General features: G+C 38.8%; 2 protein-coding genes across 9 annotated transcripts in view; one reads left to right on the plus strand and one right to left on the minus strand.

Moving 5' to 3' along the window:
* Window positions 1–27,500, plus strand: part of ZNF536 (zinc finger protein 536) — a 342,702-nt gene that overhangs the window by 165,377 nt on the left and 149,825 nt on the right. The window lies entirely within an intron of this gene.
* Window positions 3,607–8,008, minus strand: LOC120757713 (uncharacterized). The gene is made up of 2 exons (XM_040075272.2): window positions 7,888–8,008; window positions 3,607–6,117 (listed from the first exon to the last, which is right to left on the minus strand). The coding sequence occupies exon 2, from the start codon at window positions 5,822–5,824 to the stop codon at window positions 5,084–5,086; it is 741 nt and encodes a 246-aa protein (XP_039931206.1). The 5' UTR covers window positions 5,825–6,117; window positions 7,888–8,008; the 3' UTR covers window positions 3,607–5,083.

A 27,500-nucleotide genomic window follows, 5' to 3' on the forward strand; every position in this document is an offset into this window, starting at 1 on the left:
TCAGTGTTATATATATAAGTTGTTTCTTGGTGTTTGTCAGCTCTAATACAGCAATGGGGAAAGCTGAAAATGCAGCCCAACTCAGTGTTGCTTTTCTGGGAAGCCTGACGCTGCTTTGGACATCTGAATGCCACTGGTTTGGATGAGCTTGCCTAGGTGCCCTAATATCACACCCCAGGTTAGGGTACAAGCTCCCAGATCCTGGAGGAAGGTTCATGAGTTTCAGAAATATTGACATTTTCTGGGAGGCTAAGGAATAGGCTTTATGATCCTAAAGTCCTGAATAATTTTGGCAAAATTAGACTGCCTGTCTTCTTGGTAAAAGAGTAGGTGAATATTGGTAAGAAATCTCTATACCTTGTGGCTTGAATTGCTGTTACTTAGCAGTGCAGGGAAACTGGACTTTCCTTTTTCCCAAAGCAATGCTGTCACTCACAGCTGACATCTGTCATTACTACTGGTCTGGATAAAAGAAGTCCCCAGAGCTTAAAAAGAGAGATGGCTATATCTCCAATCTATTTTTCTTGGAATGAAAGTAAGCTTGTCTCCTTAGGCTGAACCAAAGAGCGTTGCCAGCCTGTCCCAATGCAGGGAAAGTGCCTGTGGCTGCTGGAACTGAGTTTGTTCCCAGCAGTCCCTACTAAGCAGGCTGACTTGCATCAGGTTTGGTAGCTCTTCCAGTTCCATGAAGGGTGCAGAGGGAGTTTCTGAGTGTAAAATACATGAATTCTGATCCATTTCATGTCATGGCTGCATCAGAGGGGTTTTTGAGAAACTGTGACAGGGCCATTGGCACTGATGGGTTTGTACCTGCATGGGTGGGTAGTAATCAAGTGGAATTTAAGAAGACTCTAGCTAACACTCTTCCCATCTGTGGAGCATCTCTTCACCCTTACCATTGGCACATCCAGCCTGAACTTACATCTTTACTAATCATGACTTGATCTAGTTGACTGTAGCAAGTGAATGCTCTCCCTTATTTGTGATGAAGGCTCCCTCCTTGCACTCTCAGCTGGAGTTAGTCAGTCTCAGAGTGTGTTGGGCAGTAACTTTGGGGTTTCAGTAACTCCCAGGAGCCTGGCTGCAGTGTCACAGGCTAGCATGTCAGTGAGTATTATCAAGAATGAGTGGGAAGGAAACATTAGGCAGAGGCCCAAGAAGAAGATGATATACCAGTGTGGTATTTTCTGTTTGTGCACAGCAGTCACATGGAGTGTGACATTCCCAGGAGCTCAGTGATGGACAGCCTCAGTCACACAGTGGAGTAGCCATATTTTGGGCCTTGTTTAAATATTAAACTAAAGATTAGGAGGCAGAAGTAAGGATGGGATTTCTGGGCCATGTCTGGGGTTTCAAGCTCATTTCTGATCATTCTGGAGCAATAGAGACACTGCAGTGCTAATGTTTAGGATCTTCCAAGAAAAATCACTAAATGTGCAGTAGAGACACAGCTATTTATTTTTTAAATGTGCTTTGTAAGAATGGCTGTAAGTGGGATTTTTACAGTCATACTTCTGTCAGCCGTGCTTCCTATTCTTTTCTCTCTTGAGTTCTAGCCATGTTTTCCTCCTGTGTCTCTTTTTAGATGCCCTCTGCATCCCATTTTAAGGAATACCTTACCACATATGTTCTAACGTAATTGAAAACTGGTCTACTCACAGCTTATCTAACACCAAGGTAGGGGAGTAGCCTATTTATCAAAAACTGCATATTTTTCCCTTTTAATGATCTAACAAAACTATTCAGAGAGGGACAGAAGCAAGTCTGAGAAGACTTTCTGAAATATCTTAAGCACCCATTTTAAACACTTCCCACTTTCCTGGGAGATTTATGGAATATCAGGTGTGATGTGACTGAGACCAAAGGTGATTCAAAGATTTCTGTGAACAAAAGAAAACAGACGTTTTTTGTAATTTGTAGAGAATTCAATGAAAGAACAGAACATCTTTGATTTTGATTAGCAACTGGAAATAGATGGATTTATAAAGATGCCATTTATGTAAAGAGGAAAAATTACAGAAGTGGAAGTTGACAATTACTGTTCTTTTGTATATTCTAGTGCCTTTCTTTTAATCTTACGTATCTTATGGGTCTAGGTATGTGGTATGTACATATATCTTTAATCTAGTAGGTATCTGCTATGATTAATATATTCCTTGTTATTCTGTCACTGAAAAAGTAACTTGAAACAGGTACGGTGCCAGTAGAAGAACTCTAAGGCAACATAGAACCACATTTACCACTCAATGGTATCAGTGTCACCGCAGTTATTTCCTATTCTGTGTAGAAATAATGCTGTGGTTGCTCAGATGCTGCTCTGTAGTAACTGTGTATAAATGCTGACTTTTTGATAGTGACCATTATAGTATAATTATAATGGACTTAGTTTGAAAAGGAGGGATAAGGCATGAAAGTGGATATTACTGAAAAGAGCAAGCAGGAGTAGTGAACAAGTACTGAACATTTTCTATTACTGTCTCTTTGGCAGTTTCTCTTAAGCCTTATTGTTGAACATACCGATACTTTGGTGAAAACCAAACTCACTTTCATTGACACTAAAAGGACAAGGCCATATGACTTGAAGTCACAATGCAATAGCACAGTGGTAGCTGTGAAATCCAGACAAGAGAGAGGTATGAAAATACTGTGGCACAAGGGAATCCATGTTAATTACCCACCAAACATCATTTGCACTACCTTTCATATAAAAACTCAACACAGCAAGTTTGTCTATATTTAAGAGAGTGTCTGAAGGCAGGATTGTACTACCTTTCTTGTTCTACTCTCAGTCTTTATATTGGTGGCAGGTTCAGTAGCTGTCTGAACATGGGGAGAGAAACAGAAGCCAGTGAGGCTGCTGAAATAACACCAAGGAATAGGCTCCATTTCTTCTGCACTGAAAGAACTGTGAAAAGACCTGAAAGTATGTTTGCAGCAGCCAGAACTGAAGAACTCACAGCTGTGGGCACAATTGATGCCCATCAATTCCCAGGCATTCTCCTCCCAGCTCCCCCGTGGTGAATAGCAATTTTTTGCAAACATATCTGAGAGCAAAAAAAGATGCACAGGAGTGACCCGATTGCAGGTTGCTCTCAGTCTGTTGAGGAGAGTGATTAGTATCAGAATTAGGCATGCTGCAGATACCTTGCTTTATATGTGCAGCAACAGTGAAGTGATCTCATCAGCTATCTGAACATTCAGCAAGTCCAAAATCAAACGCTTGTGTGTCAGATATACACAGCTGTATTTGTACTGTTGCTCTATCTAAAGAACATGCCAATTGCTTTACTTAGAGTGAGTTGAGAGACTCATTACTAAGAACATGTATAGCATTATCAATGAAAAACATTATTGTTCTTTTCCTCAGTGGTTTTAGTGTCCTTACTTGTCGTTTCACAGGAGCCTGTACTAATGTGTCTTCAGAGACTGTGGGGCCTGATTCTCTGCTCCCCTGTGCAGTGTGTTGGCATTGACACCTCTGCACAGTGAGTGGGGGTGTGAGTTGACACAGGCAGCCAGGACAACCCCAAACTCAGAGTCTGAATGCAAAGGGTAAATTTATTTCTGCTACCTCACTAACTGGGGAGTCCTGAATGCAGAGGCACACCAGAGGAGACACAGGCACTCTTAAACTTAGTCCATGTCAGGGGATCACTGGCTGCTGCTCACACTGTCTTATCAAGGGTTATTCCCAGCTGCAAGGTCACTTGAGCCATTTACAGTCCTCCTCGCCAGTCTTCCGCTTTTTAACTCGTTCCTCCCAACTTTCCACCCCCTTGCTCAAGAGACCACTGCTGCTAGGGCTGGAAATGTGGGACGGGGCATTTACAGAAGCACTTAAGCATAGGGGAAAAGAAATAAACAAATAAGCATATGATGCTCTGAGTCAAGTGTCCATCCCTCCTGTCAGGCATCACTGGAAGGTTGTGATTTGCAGTCCTTGAGATACTGAATGATATCCTCCACACCAACCAGTTCTGCAGCCAGGTCAAAGCAGCACATGCCTTCAAACTTGGAACAGAGTTGATGATGTTGAAGAGGGATGTAGTTCTCCAGTAACCAATGTTGCAAGGTTCCACAGTGTGCAGCAGTTACTATATTAATGAAAGGGAACAGCTGCCTTGGATAGCCAAGTTAAACCTCACACAAGGGCACACGTCACCTGCTCTACAGACACTTCCCAGAAAGAATAATGACAAGTTAGTTACAGTAAAAAACAACCAAACACAATTATTTACATATTGATTTTGCAGAATTATATTCAAGATATGTGCTTATAATACAAGCCTGAAAAGCACAACAAGGCAGCCTGTGGAGGAAAAGAGGAGTGTCATCTCTGTCCAGTGATATACATGTGGTTGCTCCAGCTTCTTCAGCTAATATTACTCCAGGATTGGTAGCTGGAGATGGGGTAATTGGCCACACAGGTTGCAGAGGTGTGGCTTGTGCTATTTCAGATGGAACTTTGACTGGATGTTGGGTTTGTGACACCAGTAACAGAGTTCTAGCACATACCCCCCTAGATAAACCACAGGAAATAATCAAAGATACATGAAATACAAACACCTGAGAATATGATATTAACAAAGGATATAGTATAAAAGGAAGAAGACAGAGACAACTATACTGCATTGTCAGAAGTTATATGAATGATCACATCTAGATTAAGAGCTTGCACAATCCATTGGTATAAACAATTCCATTTCCTTGTGGGTAATATTTTAGGAAAGACACCAACTAAAAGGTTTTTGGTCCTCACTGTGTTTTGTACTGAAGGGGTACAGTCATGCTATTTTGGCTTGTAATTCTTTCAGTTTCTTGCAGTGCACAAGCTACATCTTTAATTCATTTTTCCATCAGGATGTAATGTGTAGAGGTGCCTTGGAATAACTTGGACCAAAATTCTACAGATATTTCTTTTGCTTTTTGGTCCAGTTATCAGCCACAATCTTCATGAGACTACATAATCTAGAATTATTATTTCTAATTCAAAAGGACTTCCTTGTCTAGGCGTGCATAATTGTAACTCTTTCAGAGTGTAAATGTGTGTGATCTGTGCCACCCCCTTCTCTGCTAAATCTGGCTAAATCTCAATCTCAAAGTCTGAGTACTCACCCCAAAGATTTCCATCCCATTCCTTGGGATCCCGTGGAGATTTCGTAGCTGGAGCATGAACTTGGGAGATCAACACCTTATTTTCCACATATTTATGCCTAGGTGACACCAGCTGCTGTATAGTGCACTGCTGCTCATAGCGCTGCTCTGCTTGAGTGCTGGTTACCTCACGTGCAATCACCTTTGCAGACCGTAAAGCCACAACTTCCCTTTCCAGCTCCCTCACTTTCCCCAGCAGCGCTGTGACTTCACGTTCCAGAGCTCTGGCGTAGGTGACCAGCTCCAGCTCCCTCACTTTGCTCTGCAGCGCTATGGCCTCGCAGTCGCGGGCACGGGCGTAGGTGACCAATTCCAGCTCGCCCACCTTGCTCTGCAGGGCTATCACCTCGCGGTCCAGAGCTCTCAGCCCCGTGGCCAGGAGCCATCCCAGCCTCCCCGCCAGCTTGCGGGAGGACTTGGACGCCGCTTTCCAGGGCAGTCCGCGCATGGCGATCTCGACCCTGTGGGGGTTCACCACCACCCCGTCGTCTATCTCGGGCCACGTCTCTGGAGCAGCCATCGTGGCAAGGAAAGCGGCCACAGGGCTCCAGCGCTCTGTGCTGGGCCATCCTGGAATGTGGGGATTCACCACCACAGCCTCTCCAGCCCCTGACTTTTTCAACTTTTTCAGCTTTTTTGGCTTTTTTGACCTTTTCGCTAGCCACGACATGGTTGTTCCCAGATGCTGACAGGCTGTGTCAAATGGCGGAGTGGGCACAGGCAGGCAGCTGGGATAACCACAAAATCAGGGCTAGAATATAAAGAATAAAGTTATTTCTGTTACCTCACTAATCAGGGATCCCTGAAACAACACCCAGTCAGGGGCACAGAAGTGGAGATGCAGGCACTCTTAAGCTTGGTCCATGCTGTTCACACTGGTTTGTCAAGCGTTTTTCCCAGTTGCAAGGTCACTTGAGTCATTTACAGTCTTCCCCTTCAGTCTTCTGCATTTAAGCTGTTCCCCTAACAGTGGGGAATAAAGAAAAATCAGAACAGTAGCACTCTGTGCCAGTTTACATGTGTTTTGCAAAAATACAAACAATTGTGCAAAGCTGTGGAGAATTGGAGTGTGCAGGGCACTAGTTTCATATTTCTTCTCAAAAGTGCATGAAATGATCTTTTATCAGCCAAACTGGAGCAGAACTGAATTGAATTTTTTTTTACAGTGTGAAACATGCAATTTACAATGTTTGTAAAGTACAGTTTTTACTGTGAAAAAAGATGTCCAGGTACCACAGTTAGAAGGTAGGTGAGTTAGTGTGTGATCCAGTGATGTTGTCTTACTGGGCTTTTAGACATTTCCTGCCCTTGACTGGCATTAAGCTCCTATGCTTTCTATTGAAAGAATTCTGTTTGAATAAACGTTTTTGTATTTTTACTTCCTGACTTGTATTTGAACAGCACTGCTGACTTGAATTTAGCTTGATGAGGCTGGTGAGCCTGGAAAACTTAGGAAGATTTTTTGAAGTTAAATCCTCAATACACTGCACTACTGTGCTTGTTCATCATCAAGGTTTTCACAGCTCTAGTCAGAATTTCAAAGGGTTCTGTAGCCAAAGAAAATACCAGACATTAAGTAACATGACTTTCTTAAACTGTAAATTTTGGCAAGTACAGAAGGTAGTGTTTCAAAACTGTTTTCATTGTTTTTGTGTTCTCAGAAAAGCCCATAGGAGACAAACCAAAAAGAAAATGAAGATTACTGTATTGAGAATAAAAATACAAAAGGTCAGTTTAAAAAAAAAAAAAATAAATAGGGCAGACTCTTTAATAGTGATCATTTCAGACACTGGGTTCCATTCAGTAATTTTCAAAACTGTCACTGATGAGTAGGTACTATAATAGAAACAACATGAAAGTCATCAGATCAATTTAAAATAACTCTGTAAATTCTTGAATGAAAATGAAAAAAAAGACAACTCACATTTGAGCTGATTAATTTATGTAATTTCTATATATTAAGTAGAGAAAGTGGCTTACTTAGTTGTATCTTTAACTATATTTAATCAACTGCATAATGTTGGTTGTCAGCTTCAGATGTGGAATCATACCAAAGAAAAAGGATTAAAGGAAATAGATTGTAACTGTACTTATACCTTGAAGGAATTTTTTTTTTTTTTTTACTTTTAAAATACTACTAGAAAATGAGTATCCTTGTAATCTGACTACTCCATGGGAAAAAAAAAAAAAAAAAAAAAAAAAAAAAAAAAAAAAAAAAAGGGACAGTTAGACTCTTTTCTGAGGGATAATATGAATGTTAATTGACATTTATATTGTGGAAGGATGAGTGTGCTGTTGTTGCATTAAGGGTATGGGTATTTAGCAGAAAATAAACCCCCTTGTGTCCCAGCCAGTCCTCAAGAGATCAGAGGGGCTGGGTGCGGCTGGGCTTCATTTCAGCCAGTTTAACCCTCCAGCTCTGTGTGAGTTTTAAAGAACTTGCAGGAGTACAGAAGTGCTGTTAGTGCAGTTATGAGTCCAGTACCACAAGTCTGATCCTGTTCAATAAGGACTTTGCCTGATCCAGGTCCACAAATGCTCAGGGAAGGTTTATTGAAACAACAGGAAAGCAGGTTCCCAATTGCCAGTGACAAATGCACTGGCTACAGGGTGCTGACGTGTGTCATGGCAGAAAGCAGAGTAAGACTCTCATAGCTATAAAGATATTTATATATAAATATAAAGTTAATATTCCCGACTGTACTCCAACGCAGTTGGAGGCGCAAAGCTCACCTAAAGGCGTCCCTTCAGGAGAGGGGGAGAGACAAGACAGTCCGCTGGCTGATCCTGAGCAGGCAGAGATGTTTTCCTCCTCCAGAGGTGTTTTCCTCCTCCAGCCTTTTGTGCCCCGACACCTCCCTTTTATATTATAAATGTTGGTCTGTCCCAAGGGGATGGAAGAATTGCATGTTATAGACAGGGTTTGGTGACTTTGGTCATACATGCATTGCATGTCCCATGTTCTCCTTCATTTGAATCCTGAGGGATGTGTAAGTCAATATGTTAATGGAGCTTAATGAGAGTCTCTGTTACTCTGTCAGAATTTATAATTGACAAAGAGGTAGAACAAACACTTTGGCCCTCCTCCTCCACGTACCGAGGCAGCAGCAAAGGCCCTCTGACCTTCATCAGAGGGTCTTTGTGCACACCCTTATCTCCCTAATGAAACAGATTTATAACAAGTGTTGTTTTTCACAGTGAAGGGAGTGTGGCTTTTGGCTGGTACAGAGGCCTGATGTTCTCCTGTGCCTCACTGAAACATCGGTCCATGAGACGTCTGAGACTTTACTTGAGCCAGGTGCAAGATAAGCAAGAGGCCCTGCTCATGCTTTTCTCAACCAGCCTCATCAACCATTCACTATCTTAAAGTAACACTGTACATTTCTGATCATTTACCACAGCTTTTGAGCATGTAATAGTTATTATGTCGGTGTTTTATATGTTTTATTTTGCCAGCTACCTTTATAGTTAATTTTTATATTTTTTACTCCCATATTCTTAACTGCTTATTACAATTGTGAACTAAAAATAGAATAATTTTCTGTTCTAATACCAGTTAATACCATCTTTTGAAGTATAAATTACAAGGGCAAGAGTGTGAACTAAGAGTCTTCCAGGTTTGTGGTTGGTATTTTGTCAGTGCAACCCTGTCTCACGCCAATGATCAAACTCAGTAGGCAGTTAGCACTGAGCTAACTGGGTTTGTCTGCCTGTGACAGTGCCAACAACACGAATGTCACTTCTCTAAAAAACTTGCAAGATTGTGCACTAGGAAAGAGGCACTGCACTTAGGAATGAGAGGAAACCACAAAAGCTGTCCATCCTCTCCATTGCATGCTAAAACAAAGCATGCACAGAAGTAGCATTAGAAATAGCTTTTTGTGACATAAATGTTGTCTCTACTACTTTCTTAGACTCTTAACATTTATAATATAGCCTGCTGATAAGCTGGAGTGCAACCTTTATGAAGGGAGAGAGATGGAGAAGTAGATGACCTGCCCCAAAATTTTTTGGTTTGCAAAGTCCTTCTTTTGATTATCTGTGACTGGGTGGGTGATCAAAAATTCAGAACTTTCCTTGAGATGAGTAACATGCAATGTTTGCTGGTGTCTTTGCTTTCCTTTCAAATATTCCACAGACTGTACAGACAAAAGACAGATGAGGCTTCACATCAGATTTACTAGAGCTCTACTTCCTTGCCTTTGGACTCCAGCTTGCTTTTTACACTCCTGTCTGAAGCTGCAGAAGAATTAAGCTTGTGTGTGCCCTGTTTGTACATAACATGCTTTCCCAAGTGACTATTTAGCACTATTAAAGTACAAAGCCAAGACTTGCAATAAGATTGTGGTAAATATAAAAATGGTTAATGTTTAAAAATGGTTCATGATATCTTTTAGTAATGACCATCTTTTTGCTACATGCAGAGTGCTGGTGACATTAGTGAATTTAGAAAAAAAAAAGTTATTCAGGGATTTCGACCTGATTTGCATTTATAGTACAGAAGTTTAGCACTGTTGGACAGTGTAGGGGACTTAAAGTACAGGAAGACATGTAGATTTCAAACCTTCCTGACACTGCTTCACTGCTGTGCATTGTGTGCCTATTAAGGTACACTCTTGTAGCATTTGTAGTTTAAAACTTCTAACCCTGCATGGGGTACCAGTGCCATCTACTATATTTTAATCAGTTACATCAAAGTGAGTTTAGTACAAACATAAGCATAGTGATAATTTTTACTGCTTTTCTGTAAATGTTGTGTTTTGAGAAAAACTCCTTTCTTCAGCATCTGTCACTGGATAATGTTTTTTTAAATCCTCGTCTGAATTTTTATGTGTTTATTTTTTAATTTCCTGTCAATAGAAATGGAATCAGTGGCTCTGTATGTTATTAATATTTAAAATGTGGGTGTTTGGGCTTTTTAACATAAAAGTTGCTATGCCCCTTTAAATTTCCTTCAGTTGTTCTATACCTCTAAAAAAATCTTTCATTACCAAGTTGTTTATCTGAGAAGAAAGTGAGACTGTCTCTTTGTATTGCTGAATAACATCACTCTTTTTCTCAAGAAGTCATTACACACTGACATCGTATTGTTCTTTATTAGATGATCTGTTGCCTGAAAGTATCTTGGTGACACTGAACTTAAAAGCAACCAGAGTGCAAGTGCTAGGATGCCTGGAGAGCAGAGACTGGCAATACCTTGCTCAAGCAAATATCCAAGACAATTTTAAAAAGGCATTAACAAATACAAACCACCCCCACAGAGGTAATTTTCACCTCTGAATTTTTTGCTTGTTTCTTAGTCCAGCCCAGAATTCAGCCATCAGTGTTACAAAGCTGGAAGCCAAGTCTTACCTAGCAACGATAGCCATGTGCAATAATTTAAACTTAAAGAAAAATAACACAGCTGCTGGTAGAGTAGTGTCCAGAGATTTCAAGGTGCTTTCCAACAATAAAAGGGTGGTTTCTGTCCTGAAAATGTATCTGTGTGCATAGAAAAAGACCTTCAATATTCACAAAGACCACAATTAGTGCTGCACTGTAATTGTCATTCCCTGATTAGTTGGAAACCTTATATACCCAATGGGTTTTATTTTTCCTATTCATGAGTTACATGAGACAATATAGTAGTTTGTGAAATTTGTACAACGATTCCTTTGATTTGTGCTGCTTTACACGTCTTCTATTATGAACTCAAAATTCTTAACCCTGTGACTGAGTGCACAGCTCTGGTGGTGACTTGTGGTATGATGAGTGGGTGAGATTCATCCTAAGGCCTTTTTAAATATAGAGATATCATGGATAAAAAAAAAAAAATAGCTTTTTCTATAGATACTATATTGTTATCTTTAATTCTGCTGTTCTGGGAAATATTCCTCCCATGCACTTATTTAATGTAGAAGGAAGAACTACCATCCAAAGAAGTTGAGAAATTATCCTGATGATCTCCCAAGTCCAAACCCAAATGCAGTCTCCAGGCCCCTGAAGGAGAAAGTTGAAAAGAGAGTTTGCCTTCTTTCCTTCCACAGGTGGGGTCACTTACCTTAGGTACAGGAGGAACACAGGTGCAGTTGTCTCATAAACACCTTTATTATTATTATAGTAGTTTGTGGTTTAGGATTTATTTATTTTTTAATTTATAATAAAACAGCAATGAAAGACTTAAAATATGCTACCCTTCAGAGCTATCCAATTACATTCTCGTTGAGATGCCGTGGTAGAAGTGAGGCAAGAGCTGTGTGGCCAGAGGGGTGTCCATAAAGTAACTTGCTTTTGCAGCATGTTCTACCTGTTGTTTCAAATTCCCTCTTCCCACTCAGCCCCAGCTGCAGCTGACACTCAGCTCAGGCATTCCTGTGGCCATTAAAACTTTGGGTGCAAAGAAGGTAATATCAGGTTCCTTCAGCCATTATCATTTCTAAATACCTTTTGACTAATGAGGAGCCAGAGGCACGTGGCTCGTTAATTCTCCTCTGATTACCGACTGGTGCTGGCTGTGGGGGTGCAGTGGCATTCCAGCCTGGGAATCCCTGGTTCACAGTAATTGAACACAGGGCTTGACAGTAATGCTCTGTTTGCAGATCCTGTTGGATAACTACTGAAGTTGCATGGGTGAAATAGATAAAGTTGGGAAGTCTGCAATAGAAGTGTTTGCCTTTATACTTATTTACTCGCTGTTCTTGCCTTTGTACAATAATATCTTTTCCCTGAAGGTCTTTGAAAAATTCGATCACGAAATGGAAAGAGGGTATGTTTGTTCTGGGTAAAATTTGGAAGCATTGTTCTGATGACACCTGTAAAACATAATTATAACTCCCATAGCTGTTTCCTCTCATATTTAGAGAGGAAAATTCTTTGCCTCTAATCTCAGGTGCATACCTGTAGAAGGCTTAGATTCCTTCAAGCAGTATCAAAGTAATGATAACAGTGTGCAGCTGCTGACTGTCTTTTGCTTGTTGTTACTCACCCAGCTGTTTAGAGGAGAAGAAAAAGAGAGAGAATATCTCTAATCAGCCATATGGCACAAAGTTTTATTTGCCACAGTAAGTTAAAACGCTCATTATTGGTCATCATCTTGAATGCAAATTCTGCCATAGCTTTTCAGGAGTGCTCGATCTAATGGAAAAGAAGATCAGATATATTTAGTTCACATTATTTTATATGAAGTACGGAAAGAATTGATTCTGTCTAAGTAGAGTATACATGATTGGATTTTGCTATACCCAAAAGGTGCTGGGAGCATGGAGTGCAGATCTCAGGCCCTGCTTTGGGTCATAAAAGGTAAATTAAGAGCAGTTGAAATGTTGTTTTAGATTTCTGCAGTGCTGTTTTGCTTTGCTTATGTTGTACATTAGACAAATTAGGATTTTGGATCCCACAATTGGGACATGAAATCTAGGAGATGTCTTTAATGGTTGATGATGTTTACAATACGTGTAGTCAATAGTTTTTTCAGTAAGAAAATGTTTAATTTTGCTGCTGTTTATAAATTGAATTAGAAACTTAAGAGTTAAATGTAAGGAAAAAGATCTTTCTCTTAAAAAAACCCCACTTTTTTGAATGTGTGTAAATGCTAGAGGAGAAGTGAGGGACTAATATGTGCGTGAGGTCTGTGAGTCTCCATTCTGTAAACTGCAGTGGAAAATGAGTTTTGAGGGTTGGCTGGACTGAAAATTTAGCATGTCCGCTTTTTAAAGCCTTTTCTGCCATCTCTTGTGAGCATATGATTGCAACTCCTTTCAGTTTGGGCATATTGACTTCAAACATACTGTTAGGGAGACTTAATGTTACTACAAAATGTAAAAGGGAGTTGCACACCTGTGTATCCAGGATTGGGTGCATGGCTTTAAAAACTGAGAGGGATTGTAACCCTACTCATGCTGCTTCTTGCAATACTCCTACTGTGAATTTTTTTCCCTCTGAAACCTGTTGTATTTCAGAGAATTTAAAAATATGGTTAATTTCATCTTCTTGTAATATACTTAAAAACAATTTCCAGAAAGAATAATGCCTAGTTATTCCAAGTTTCTTTAATACATAGATCTCAAAGGGCTCTCTAGTCCCTGATTTCCCACTTAATTGATCAGACTACTTTATGTTTTCTGTAATTGTTTATATTAAACACTGGTAAGAGATAACAAGATACCATCCATTTAAGACATTTCTGCACAAGTTCTAAAAAGTTGGATAAGTGGTTTTGGGCAACTGGTTTGCAGAGATAATAGGCTGGGATAGAAAGTATTGTGATTGGTAAGCCAGAATTGTTTTTCTGGTTGATGCCGTAAAAAAAATCACTGTGTACTAAAGCTGCTTTAAAAATGGACATGCTTTTTCCATTTGGGATGGAAAATGCTACCCAGTGATTCTGGGTAGTATAATCCAGATGAGTGGTTAGGTGTCCTGTATTTTAAGCAGTCTCTCTTATGTGATTCTTAATGTCCTTTGACTTGTACTTCATAAAGTACCAAGAAATGTTTGATCAGATAAGAACCTTGTTTTCTAAGAATAGCTGCTTAAGTGGTTCTGCACTGTCTTACAAATTTGTAATTTCATACAGTGAGGTGTTATCTCCTAAAAAATAAGTCTTGACCTGTATAATCAGTGCAAGTGTTTGTTTCCCTGCAGAAGCACTAACATTAAAACTATCATGAGAGGATTTAAAAAGTGGTGTGCAAATATTTTTCCATAGAATAAGATTCCTTCTTCATCTGATGGCCCATCTTGCTATTCTTCTCACTGTTTCCATTGCTGTTACTTAAAAGGCTTTGACAAATATAATAGACTTTGCATAATGATGCCATTGGAAGTCACTTCCAGCATATTATAGAGTGCAGTTAAAATTACTCTTGCGATTACCACTCTCCCGTGCTTCTACTTTATCATGGCAACAAATGAAATTAAGAACAGGCATATTCCTTCCTTTACTTACCAATATTAAAAAAAAAAAAAAAAAGAAATAATATTTTTTGCAATTTAATTAATTTAAATTCCTTTTGGATCTTTTTCTTCACAGTTCAGTAAGAATTATTTTTCTTTAGACATAGTTTTTTTTTTTTTTTAATAGAATATATACATTCTCTGATAACATTACTGTGAAGTTAGAGGATTTTGTAGATGTTTTTGGAGGGGACAAGACAATGCCTTATGCAGAAGACTGTTCTGTAATAATAGATATAGAGAGGAAAAAGCCATAATTCATTTCAACATCATCTTTTCCCTGCTCATCTACAGTGTGCGGTTATGTATCTGGGGATTCTAGATCTGTGCATGTCTTCATCTGCCTCTCTGTCTTCTAACCTTGTTAATTTTGATGTGGTTGTTTTTTTCTTAGTGATTAAGCAAAGGAATAAAGAGCTGGAAAAAATACTTTCCCCTATTTCTTGTTTTCCCAGGAATAATTCTAATACATATGAAGAGAATACCTTAAATAAAGTAGTATTATCACAGGATTTGAAAATACTCAGAAAAACAGTGAGCTGAGTGAATAATGTAAACTACCGTGTCTTAATGGGTTTTATCATTTGGTTTGTTTGTTTATTTGTGGACTGGATTTTTTGGTGGGGTTTTTGTTGTTGTTGGTTGGTTTGTTTTGGTCTTATGTTTGTTTTGTTTGGTGTTTTGTTTTTCGTTGTGTGGAAAATACTTACTTTTCCTGGTACTGGCTGCACCATATGAAAATGGAAGCCTTGGATATGGAGGTCCAACCCAACATCAGTGCTTTGTTGGAGTGGAAAACCAGAATTTCTGACATTTCTGAGCTTTGTTATGCTGCAATGGTTGGGCAGCAGTCTGCTGGATGGCTCTTCCCTGTAAGTGGATATAATGGAGGGCCTGCCCTTACATATTTTCTTGTGTTTTTGAATGCAGTAACTTCAGCTACAAAGACAGCTACAGACATCCAGAATGACAGTCCCCTCCACCTGGGTGAAAAGCTACCAAATAATTTATCTGGTGTGTCCCACTTCCCTTACAGTGCGTGGCATATTCAGGAGAGATCCATGTGCACAATGGTTGTTTCACTGCAATCTGCCCAAAATCACAATCTAAGAAGCTCAGCCCTTGAGGACTCAGCTCTGACATGCCACCTCTCGTTTTTCACTAGAATGCATTTATATTTAAGGGTACTGAAGGTTTATAGCAATCTGCTATTCTGGAACAGAGAAGACAAGCAGTCCTAAGCCTTCTGTACTGCAGGCTGCTTCCACTGGAGTCCCCTGCACTGGGACTCCTGGCAGAAAACACGAGATGTCTCCTAATCTGTGTTAGTACTTGGGTGTAAAATCTGCCAGCAGAATCATCTCAAAGAAGTCACAAAACAGACAAAGAAGAAGCTTTTGTTTCTCTTGCCCTTGCATCTCGTGACAGTGGGTTTTAATGAATTTCTTCTGCCTCACAACTCTTTAAAGGTCTTGTGATCTTTTGGTCATCTGTGCCAATAACATTCTCAAACTACAGGTTTAGCCAACAATTAAGAGTATTCCTCTTCATGGTTTGGTTTTCCAACAAGTCTTCATAACCTTCCTTTTCTTTTGGATCTCAGATACCGAAAGGTTCAAACTTTATTCTCATTTATATTGGCCTTGTAGCGCAAGCCTTTAACAAGTTTACCAGAGTATACCTGGTAAAGGAAGGTTACCAGAGCTTACAGATTTTAGGCTTTGGTCAACATCAAATTTCTAAATCTGTTTCTTTATGAGATGCTAAGTCGTGACCATGCATGGCACATTTAATACAATTCCTCTGACAACTTCCATTGCCAGAGTTAACTGAAAACTGTTCAAAACATCAAGGTTTTTTGTCAGGGATGAAAAACTGCATTCTGCCTGATACTGCATTCTATCTTCCTGTCACTCATTGCTTGCAGTCTCAAAAGGAAGCACTCTTCATGTTCCTTCTGTCTTTTTACCTTTCCCTGAGCAGATTATTTTTTTGTTCTTTTGCTATTTGCTTTGTAGTGCTAAGTGATATCCAGCAATCTGCCAGTGTTTCCAGTGGCTGAAGAGATCTGTTCAGTATCTGTTTCCAGGTGACTGTCTAATGAAAAGAACTTCCTAATGTCCTGATCAGATGCTTTGTTCTGGGGCTGGGATGTGGAGTGACAGTGGCTCGTGGATAGGAAATCCTCATTCTCTCATGGTTCTGTTGGTAGTCCCCAGCTGTCATCTTTATTTGGGATGGGAGCTGAACAGAGTCTAAACCCATCAGTATTTTTCTCTGTTGCTGTTTTTAATTCGCTTATTTATTTATTTATTTAGTACTAAGGAGAGATTTCAGATTGAAAGCCATTGAATTTGTAGCCTTTATTTGTTACCCCAGCAGAAGCAGTGCATACTTTCCACGTTCCATCAAGTCAGGACATTCTCATTTCAACCAGCCAACTCCTGGGTGGTAATGTCTGTCTTCTCATGCCAAGTATAAGCAGCTTTTAGCCATCAAGTTTTAGGTGAAATATTGTGTACTATTGCTACTAGATGTTCTTACAGTCTCATTTGGTTGGGAGTGGGCTTTGGAAATACTATATTTGTGAAGATCTTTGTTCTTCTTTTCATTTTATGATATATTATTGTTTACCTCTCTGTATCTGTGTAGTGATTAAACTCCGTATTCTTATCTGTGCTAATGTGTTGTTGTTGTTGTTGTTTTTTGTTTTTGTTTTTTCCTGCTGTGCTGATTCACAAATCTTTCTGATTTTCTTTTAATGCTTTTATCCCTTGTATACTGGGAAAAGCTGCAGCTACCGTGAAGCTAATCAAGTGTCCTTTTGCTAAGAGGGCCCTTTGGCAGGAAGTCTTTCCTTGTAGTTACTCTTTGAGTAAGTTTTAGCTAAGCTTCAGATCAGGTCTAAGGGTTTGTGAATAAGGACTGTGTGAAATAAGTACAGTGAGTACTATAAATCTTAACAAACTTAGTTAATACCTGTATTTAAGCAATTGCCAGAGTACCTGTATGAAGTCAGACATTAGAAGTGTATGCATCTTGATTCTACCAACAGAACATGTCAAGTACTTTGCTGTCTCTGCTCTTAGAAGACTATATCTCAGGAAAGTCTGTCTGACTCACTGGGGTAGTATGGGCTCACAAGCTTTAAAGATTTCCCTGCATGCATGGTTCTTTGTGGATGGTGTCCATTCCTTATCCTGCCATGGTTTTGGAGTCCATTTTGCCTTTTCTGGAGAAGTTTTCTATAGAGATCTGTGTTTTATTCCAAGATGAACAAATCTGCTTATATTAACATGTTATTTCACCTAAAAATAGAAAAGATTTAACTAGCATAATTTGGTCAGTTTCTACATATCTAATACATAAACAGCTAGCTTTTAGAATATTTTTTAAATTGATAAATCTCAATCAATTGAGCAGAAGTAAAATATTGCTAATTCCATTCCATATTCTGCAAAACTTAGGCAAGGAAGGCAAAAGAATTTGCCTGAGGTCATTCAGTATGCCAGTGGAAGAGCCAGTGGAGCATCTCCTGAGTTTCAGTCTAGTGATTTATACGCCAGCCTATATTGAGTTTCTGTAGTTGGATTCTGTAGTTCTTTTTTTAGAAAATTGCAGATCTTTCTGCAGCCAGTATTCATCATGGGTAGGCCCAAAGTAAAAGTACTATTGTATCAGCTATCAAGTAGGTTGATAACTCTGTATTTGCATTATTCTTCTTGAACTGGCTGAGACCATTTTTTTTCTGTCACAGAATGGCAAATGTCCAGTCCATTGAAATAGATGCAATTACAATAGAAATTAGTGTGAGTTTTTAAACAGGCAGCTTTAATAAGTAGTGGCTGCTAAGCTCTCATGGCTAAAGCAGTACCAGTTGTTCAATTCAGACAATTGATGGAATCTCCTAGAATAGTTCTCATTTGATACGTTGACTGATGTATAGCCATAAGCAATCTCCAGATTGCTCCAAAACCCTTCACACTTCCATTAATTACAGGGTAGAGATCTACTGTTGTTGGTGACAAGTTTATTTCCATTTAGGGTGTTCTGTGTTTTGGAGGGACCTTTAACAACAGTTAACAGCCAAATGGGCAGTTCAAGTGCTATTCCCTAACATCACCCCCAGTTCCCTTGCTTTTCTGGCTACCCAAGGGATCATGAAATCCTCTCTCACCTCACATAGGTCCACTGGCAGCTACTGGTTGCAGAGGAACATGCATCAATTTGATGAACTTGTATTAAGATCCAGAAAAAACTGGTTCAGAGATAAAAATCAGTTGTTAATTGGCAGAATAGATTCATTTAATCTCTGAGGAAAGAGAATATCAGGAAAAAACGTTATTGTATCTCATGCTGAGGCTGCATGGGTGGCCTTCCAGTCATAAGCATGACTGAATTTAATATTTATTCCACTATACCTTTCATTGCAATTATTTGCTGGGAACATTTTAGATTTCCATTATAGAAACTTAGGGAATTTGCCTCTCTCCATGAATTCTTCTCTTCTTTTCCTGAAAGGAACTTTACTGCAATCAAAGCTGTAATTTCCTATTTAAATATATATATGATTTTCTCCAAAATTATGGCATATTTTGTCAAGTGAAAATAGTGGGTAACATCAAACTAAGTCTCAGCTGATAGCAGTGTTTTAATCAGGCTTTAAAAAGTCCAATAGATTGTTCTATTTGAGAATTCTGACTTGAGAAAAGAAACAGAATACTAAATATCCATGAAGACCTAACCCAACCAACCTCACTGAAGTCATCAACCCAGTTACTAATGATGCTGGTGAATTCACAGAGCCTGATTGAAGTTACAAAGTGTTGTTTTAATGATCTTGTGCAAGCAATTGGCAATTCTGCACAGCTGAGGTGAGCAGTGTGTGTGTGTATTTCAGAAAGTAGGTGTGTGCTGATATTTTGAGAAAGCATAGTCACAGCTGTTAAATAACAGTGTGTACCAGCCCAGATAAAGATGGTAGTTCTAAAAACTCATGTATTTCTGGAGGATATACAAATACCACAATTTTTTTTGAAGAACAATGTTCTCTAAATGAAGAGAGCATCCAATGATTTTATTAGGTTTATTAATTTATTTGGGTATCCACAGGTCATATTGCATTTTGTGATCCATGAAATGATTCTTATTGTGAACAACTCTTTCATTTCGAAGATATCTCTTTGGTGTGTTTGAAACACTGGGGTCCTAATTTCTGGCACTACTCTCTTTCCTTGGAGGCTGCTGTTGGACTGAAATCTGTTGTTTGGTGCCATGCAGTTACTGCTGGGTTACCAAGTTGTACGCTGGTGATTCGTATCTAAAAATTATGTTCCCTTCTTTTTCTTTGTTTTAAATCACAACTAAAATTTTGAATAAAGCTACTTCTGACTTTCTTATATGTTCCACTCCAGTTGAAGTGAAACATCTCTTTTGTTGCCAGGACATTGTAGAGACTTAAATTGGCATAGTTCCCCTGAAATCATCAGTCATTTCAGTGTACCAGAGGTCTGGACTGGGTCTTAGTTTTCACAGATTTAACAGATTTTTTTTTAAATAAGGAGAAAAGAAAAAGATGACAGACATGAAAGATTTAAGAGAAATAAAATAGCAGCTAATTTAATCAAAAGCATATATGCCAATAAAGCCAACTACAGCTGTCAAAAGAAATAAACAAAGCAAAGCAAGAATTCTATAATTTGACATGTTTACTTGACAGATAGTACTTTTTGGACCAGATCTTGTGCTGGTGTAAAGTGGCATAAGCATATGAATGCCAGTGGAGCTCTGCTGATTGTACCCAGTGAGAATCTGGTCCCTGTTATTTAAAATAAGGATTGTATCAGATGTTCCTCTCTTCATTCAAAAAACAATGCACTTCTGAATTAAAAGGACCTCAAGGTGTTTTCACAAAATCGTGCTGGCCATGGCACAGGGTTCCTATTTAATCAAGGCAATTTTGAATTTGAAACTTTTCCTACTTGAATTTCTGACATAATTTTCTATGGTTATGTTCTATGTGCCAGCCATAAAAAAAATCCTGTTTGTTCTCTCCTTTGGGTCAGTCACCACTTGGGTGTTTTTGAAAGGATTGATGTATATACTGTCCAAAAGGATTTGGTAGGGGATAGATCTGAATCACAAAAGTGATTATGTTATTTTACTTAGAAAAAAGTCTTTTTTGTACCCTTTTCCATTAAAAAAAAAAAAAAAATCCTATGTAAATAATAAGTGTTTTCCCTGTAATGAATGTTCCTTTCATTCTGCATTTCTGTATAATATTGGAAATTGTGTTTTTATTAGAAGAGGTATTGGATGGAAGCCAACAATTTCTTCTTTTAACTTGATATTTTGGGCTCTGATCTTTGTTAAAACTACAATGGCATGTATCTAGTACAGTCAGAGGTCATTTCTATAGCTACTACCATTTCCTATCATTTCTGGGGAATGTTTGTTTTCAAAACAAAGAATTGGGTTAAAGCTTAAGTATCGTATTTCAGAACATATTTCAAACTGAAATTAAGAATGCTAAAACCTTTCCTTTAAAGGTCAGATGATATTTATTATTATTATAAAAATGATCTGTGATTTATGAATTTAACTTCTCGTAAACCTCCTTTGTAACAGAATATGCAGTCAGAAGCTTAACATTACATTGTTTTCCTTTGACAACGTATCCACGAGACCACTGCAGCTGTTCCTTTACTCACAATAGCAGATTAATTAACACAATCATATGCTGTTGGCTCCTACTCAATGAGTAGGTCTGCAGTGGGATAGATAGGTAAATCCTTTAAATGTGTATGAGATAAAGAATATACTATAGTAGTTTCATAACTAGCCAGTTTTGCTTCTGACTAGTCAGCCCTATCAGCAATGGTTCACTGACTACAGAAGCTGTGAGCTTACATTTCAAAGGCAGCCACACCTATTACAGAGCAATAATGCCTGAATCATTGCAAAACTCAAATATGTAAAAGCACAGGCACGCTCAGCAATCACCGTATTTGCTAAAATAACAGGCAGTCTGCTTCAAGCATTTTAGGTTTATAGAGTAACTGGGAAAAAAGAAGGGGCATTTTTTGTTGGTTGCTTCATTTCTTTAAAAGAAAAAAAGAAAAGTTCAATCATTGCTTTCTTTTTAATATCTTTATCTGGTCATTATTCACTTTTTACCCACTGTGTATTAGAAATACTTGTAAGCAGCAGCCATGGCATCAGTTTTAAGTTCCAAAAGAATTTTTCATCCATTTCTCTGTGTGTGCTAATGAACATGTGAGCAGCTAAATCTCCTTTTCCTAAACAAACAGTCATCAGCAGCATGTAAGTATTTATTTGGCAATTTTAGATGACATTTTAGTGGATGCTAAAACCTTTGCTACCAATAATATAACTCCTTTTTTAAAAAAAAAAATATTTTTTAAAGATAAATATTCTTTTGGGGAAAGAAGTAAGCATCAAATTTAAGGAAATTTTCTTCAGGCTTTCCACTACAGTCCGTGAGAAAAAATAATTGTATGCTTTGTTACATCGTTTACACACAAACTGAAAGCACAGCAAACTACTATGTTAAAATTGTCTCATTTAAGGGACAAAGAAAACTCATTGTGAGACTTCTTTTCTGGAAAAAAGCTAAACCACTCCGTAGTTTAATATCATTGAAGTCCTTTCTGGTCCATTTTTACTGCAGTTGTGGTTATGTGCTTTTACATATTCTATGAGTTTTATGTAATGGTATAAATATGCATTTTGATCATAATAAAACAGAAAAAGTAGAGAACATGACTGATTTTGAATGGAGGGCTTTGCTTGCATAGGAACAGCAGCATTAGACTTACAGATGGGAGAAAAGCAAGTTCAGAATCTTTTTGTGCAATACCGTTGTTGAAAAATAATCAACATTTTAATAACATCCAGCTTTATATCTGAGAGTTTTTCTGAGTACCCAAAGCTGCTATTTTTGGAGAGGAAAAAACAGAACTGGTGAGCTGTCTCCAGTTCACTCAAAGATGAGAACAGGGAGATTTTTGGGGAGAAGAGGAAGATAGAAAATTTCCTCAACAACTTCTGAGTGCTTCTCCTCCTTCCCTAAAAGCAGAACGTGCTCTCAGGTCTTTCACCAATCATTTCTCTGACGAAAATAACTGTATGAAAAGCCTCTGCTGCTTTCAACGCCCTCATTTCCCAGAACTGAAACGCTTGCACCAGGCAGAAGGTTCATGGCCTGCAGAAGAGATGCTGCAGCGCTTCCTCCCCCAGCCTGGTCTGAAGGTCCATGAGAAGCTGGGATACAGCAGGTGGGTGAGGGGCTCCCAAGGCAGTGTTGGAGATCACCCTGGGTGAGACTGGCTGTGATGGGATCATCAGGGTCTGCCTTGGGAATGGCTGGTACTAGTGATACTGAACTTAAGCCATCCAGGCAGCCTGCTCATGTATAACTTGCAGTAGTGCTGCCCTACAAACCCAGGGAGTATCTCATATTTAAATAGAACAGGGAGGTTCAAGAGTTTTAGTGGAGAGCATTACTCAACCTTCACACCTTTATTAATTGTATACTTATATTTCCATTATATATACGTATGTTATTAGGCTCATTGTACTGAGCAGCTGAAATCAAAGGGACCAAGGATCTTATTGTCAGTTGAAAAAGCAGTAGCTGCCAGTAGTGAGCTCTTCTGAAAAATCAGTAGCTTTTAACCTTCCTGATTAAAGTCCCAGGCTTATCTCACTACACTGCTGGATCTAGAATAAAAGTCTCTACTCTTGATCGAAGAAACAAAGGAACACTTATATGGTGTAAGTGTTGGGAGCTGAGCTCAGGTGTGCTATGATTTACAGACTGGATTGTTCCAGTGCTATGAGACACAGGTGCTACAAGGAGTTTTTTGAGCAGGCTGAGAAATGTGTTTGGCCACTTGTCAGACTAAAGACCATGCCCTGTTTTTCTCAGAAGGAGAATTTCCCATAATTTAGTTTGTGTAATTACATTCTTTAAGCCTAAATTGTCCATGCAGTTTCAATTTGATAGCATTTTCCTTAGTCTGTTTTCTAACTGTCTGTTCTTTCAAATCCTTTTCAATAATTGTTGCTTTCTGTCCCTGTGACAGGTGAAGAGGTGCCTGTGTAAATATACCTGCTTCAACCTCTGTTGAACTTTGAATTCTATTAAGATAAAAGTGTTTAAATTTATGTGATAAAATAAGCCCTTTGTGAATTTTATCTGAAGATAAAGTCAAAAGCTCTCCCTCTTGTGTCATCCCAACCCAAATTTGGGATCTGAAAAACTTAACTCTTTTGGTAGTTTGTACTTGTCCCACCTAGAAGGTTCTGTGTTTAAAGTTCTCTGAATTTATGTTAAGGATTCGTTTTCCAGGGCTTGTGGTGAAATAGTCATAAATGTTTTTCCCTGGTCTGTGATGCAACAGCAATATTTACTGGGACTCTAACTGAACCATTGCCAGTGGATGAACTTCCCAGCACTGGGAATTGCTGCAATAAAAGTTCCTTGAGAAGTGTTTGAGAACAAAGAGGTACTTGATGAAAGCAAGAAAATGGAAAGCTTAGAAAGGGCTAGAAAACAAGGTCATAGAGAGGTCCATCAGCTCGTACCTATACCACAGCCTGTGAATAAGGATTGTATTTTTATTTTTAAAATAAGATGTTCATTGGTGTCAAGTCCATTCTGCAATTATAAATATTTCAGTCAGCATAACTTTGCAAGTGTCTGGCAATGTGCATTTCTTCTAACAGTCTCTAGATGCAGTGACACAGTAGTATTGATTTGTGTGATAGCTTCTACCTGTGGTGTTTGTCCTTCAGTCTGTCAGGTCATATGTGCTGAAATGAGTTGAACATAAGACTTTAAATATTTAGGTCTACTGTAGTCAGCTTCAAGGTTGCTGTTGATGTCATGGGGCAGGGATAGGACTAGGAGCAAAATGAAATGAGCTTCTTGCTTCCACAGACTTTTCTGTAAGGCCTGGCAAATAATGTTGTCTTTATATGCTCCCGTCTCTGCTGCTCTAAAGTTCAGATGAGCTTTCTTTGTTGAATGCACTGAGATTATTGGATGAACATTTTGTGGACAAGAGCTGAATGGTGGCAATGCCGTGGTTTGTGGTGTGCTGAGCTCAGGGAAAATGAGCTGAGCCCTTCCCCTCTGGTTTTTAATATTTAAACATTATAGTAGATGGTTTCCAGTCCAGACTGCATCCAAATAATATTGTCTGAGTTTGTGGTAGGTGAAGTAGTTCACACTTCATCATCAGTTATAAAAACTTCAATTAACAGTAAGTTCATACTGGAGATAGTACAAGTTTTGTACAGTGGGGTTTTGTTTGTTTGTTTTCCTGTGTGCAGTTATCAGAGGACTGGACTATGCAAACCTTGAAGGATTCCTTTTGGCCTTTGGATAAGGCGAGCTAAGATTTTTGAATTTTACTGGCCTAAACCATTTCTAATCTTTTAATCTAATAACTAATTTATTTAGCTATGAATCAGAGGATTTTGTAAAAAATATCTTCGCACCCAAGTATCTAGAAATTCCAGAAATATGACTAAAAAAGGCATGGTATTACCTCTACTTAGCAAATTCTCCACTTTCTTCAGCTACTAACTGCATCCTCCAGCACCAAATGGTGTTTCACACAAGCCCGTATTTTTTCAGAAATGTATGGTAAAGGAGTTTTTGAAGGATGACTGCCAGGGGTTGGGTCATCAGTAGCATCATGATTAGATTCCCAGTATGATTAGCCTCTGACAGTGACCTTTCTAATAAATTTCCATTTTATCACAACATTTGTAAGGTGCTGGACAGACTTGTGTTGGTTTACAGGTCTGCCCTACACCACGATAGCACAGTGCTGGCCATGGCAGAATTACCCCACAGGCATATTGAGTTCAGTGCTTCTGTATTTGCTATAATGGATACCTTGAAAACTAAGACAAGTAATTCATTTTCTTAACATTTTTCCCCTAAAAATAAATATTAAAATTGTTTCTTAAAAATAAAAATAATCCCAGATCAAACAACACTATTAAATATGATATAAGCATAGACTAGGAATAATTGAGTTTGACTTCAGTAACTGAGCTGGAGGTTTTTTGCTTGCTCTGTTCTTGAAAAAGAATTTGTACCTGAAATACATTCTTGCTTTTCCAGGTTATGTTAGCTGTTTTAGTGGTAGTTAAGGTTTTAATATAAGCTGTTACTTGAAATTCTGCTGTGCTTATGTCCTTAGATCATCATAGCTGTAGTAGCATTATTGCTATAAAATATGGTAGAGAATTGTGGTAAAAATTACTGAAACATGTTCTACCTTTAAAATTGGATGGGGCTTCTGTTGACATCAGTATTAAAAGGCCAAACTGAGAGGATATCATTACTGACACAGAGGAACATTTTGCCTTTGTTCATAGTGAGTTATTAGTGAGGCATGCCTTGTACATGTTTCCCCAAAGAGTCCAAAATTTCCACATGTTACTTCCACTCCCAGCTTCTGTGTTCAGAAAACCCCGCTGTGTGTAACCCAGGGACTCTTTCACAACTCATGAAGCACATAAGTTTCCCAAAACCAAATCCTGGACTCGCTGAGCTCTAAGCAAAAATGCAGCTCAAACACCACGCTGGGGTGTGACTGGACTGTGGAAAGCACCGCTCAGTCCTTAGCAGCAGAGAGGGAGAACTTTGTTCCCTCCCCATTCTGGCTCTGTGCTGGGAAGCGGGTTGGTTTCAGAGCTTGGACACCTTTGGAATGAGGAAATGGGACAGTTATCATGAAGTACTAGAAGGATTTTCTGTTGGCCCAGATCGTGAATGAGCTGAGCCTGGTGCTCAGCTCATTCCTGGGCATGACTGCAAGAAGTTACCACCCCCATAGCCAGGCAAGAGGAAGAACTGATTTGACAATGTTAAGCCTGAGTGGGGTTGCAGAACCTCAGCATCAGCTATGATTTTTATTTCGACAGATTTTTTGTTGCATTTACATACTATTTAAATATGTCAGGCTTTTTCTTAATGTGTTTTTTAGTAGGTAGCTTTATATAGATACACTGAGAAATACAGACTTTGGAAGTTGATGTTTCTGTGGAGTGAGAGTAATGATTGATAAAACAGTGCTGGTTTTTCCTCAATACAGGGTATGTTACTAAGGTTGTAGGGACTGTAAAACTCATAAGGGATATATAATGAAAGTTAGCAAGATGGCCAACAGTTCAATGAATGAAATCAGTTTTGGGTAGATTTTCTGGCATTCTTGCGTTCTTACATTAGTATTTCCATCTTCGTGTGTGAACAGGAAACTATGTTTGATGTAGGCTGTTGAAAAGGATGTTTGCATCGAACATGTTTGCAGAAAGCCACAGAGAAGAGCAGTGTAGATCTGAGGCTTGATGTGCTATACTGTGCGATGGTGTACAGTGCATACTCCAGGAGAGTTTTGTTCAGGTGTCTTAATGGGCTTTGACAGGTTGTTTGTAGCTTAATTTACAAATGAATTTGATTAAAGAGCTCAATGAAAGAGTCTATATTCAAGTTCGGATTTGAAGTTGGGGTCTACTAAAATGAAATGGAGGCTCCCAAATTAACACCTCTGGAAATACTTGATTATCTTCATAGTTTGGGATTGTTTTCTACACAGATACTCTGTGAAGTACAAATGAATAAGCTACCCCTTTTGCCACCACTATCAATGATAAGGTTTTTATTTGACTGACATTACAGGAATTGGCGTAAGCTGAAGCATCTTGTGCTGAGTAGTATGCAGGTCTAGTTCAGTTATAGCTGGGGGATGAAAGACTCTCTTTGTTCCTTCCATTTAAATTTCTAACCCCCAAAAAGTCATCAGGCCACAGGCTATGAAGGAGCCACAGAGGGAACAACCAGCCCACAGATGTGTGAAGACACTGCCAGGAGATGTTTATACTCAGCAATAAATAAGTAAGATACTGTGGACTTAACTAGGATGACTGTACTTTTTTATGGTGCTAGAACAGATTCCTGGACCTCTTAGAGCTGCAGCAGGTAGGAAGCTAAATGAAGATTAAAACTAAAAGCCAGGAGCATGTTTCAAATTATATATATGGGTTTTGTTATTTCAAATATTTCCTTTATTCTGGGGTAAACTCTGTGCTTAAATAATAAAAAAGAAAACTGGTGAAACAGGAAGAGTTCATCTCCAGGATTAATTTGTCGAAACTGATACAGGTTTTGACTGGAATTCTGAATGATACGAAAAGATATTTGGGAAGTGCTCCTTAGCTGAAACAGTTAAATATTCAGTTCTATCTTCCTCATTACTTGTGGATTTTCATTTTGTTATAGTCGTGGTCGGCAACAGCTCAGAACTTGATTTGTCAAGACAAGTATGCTCTGCAAACGAATGATTACATTCTATATGAAGGCATTATCACTA

The sequence above is a fragment of the Hirundo rustica genome, chromosome 11 (assembly GCF_015227805.2).
Source record: "Hirundo rustica isolate bHirRus1 chromosome 11, bHirRus1.pri.v3, whole genome shotgun sequence".
Taxonomy (NCBI): domain Eukaryota; kingdom Metazoa; phylum Chordata; class Aves; order Passeriformes; family Hirundinidae; genus Hirundo; species Hirundo rustica.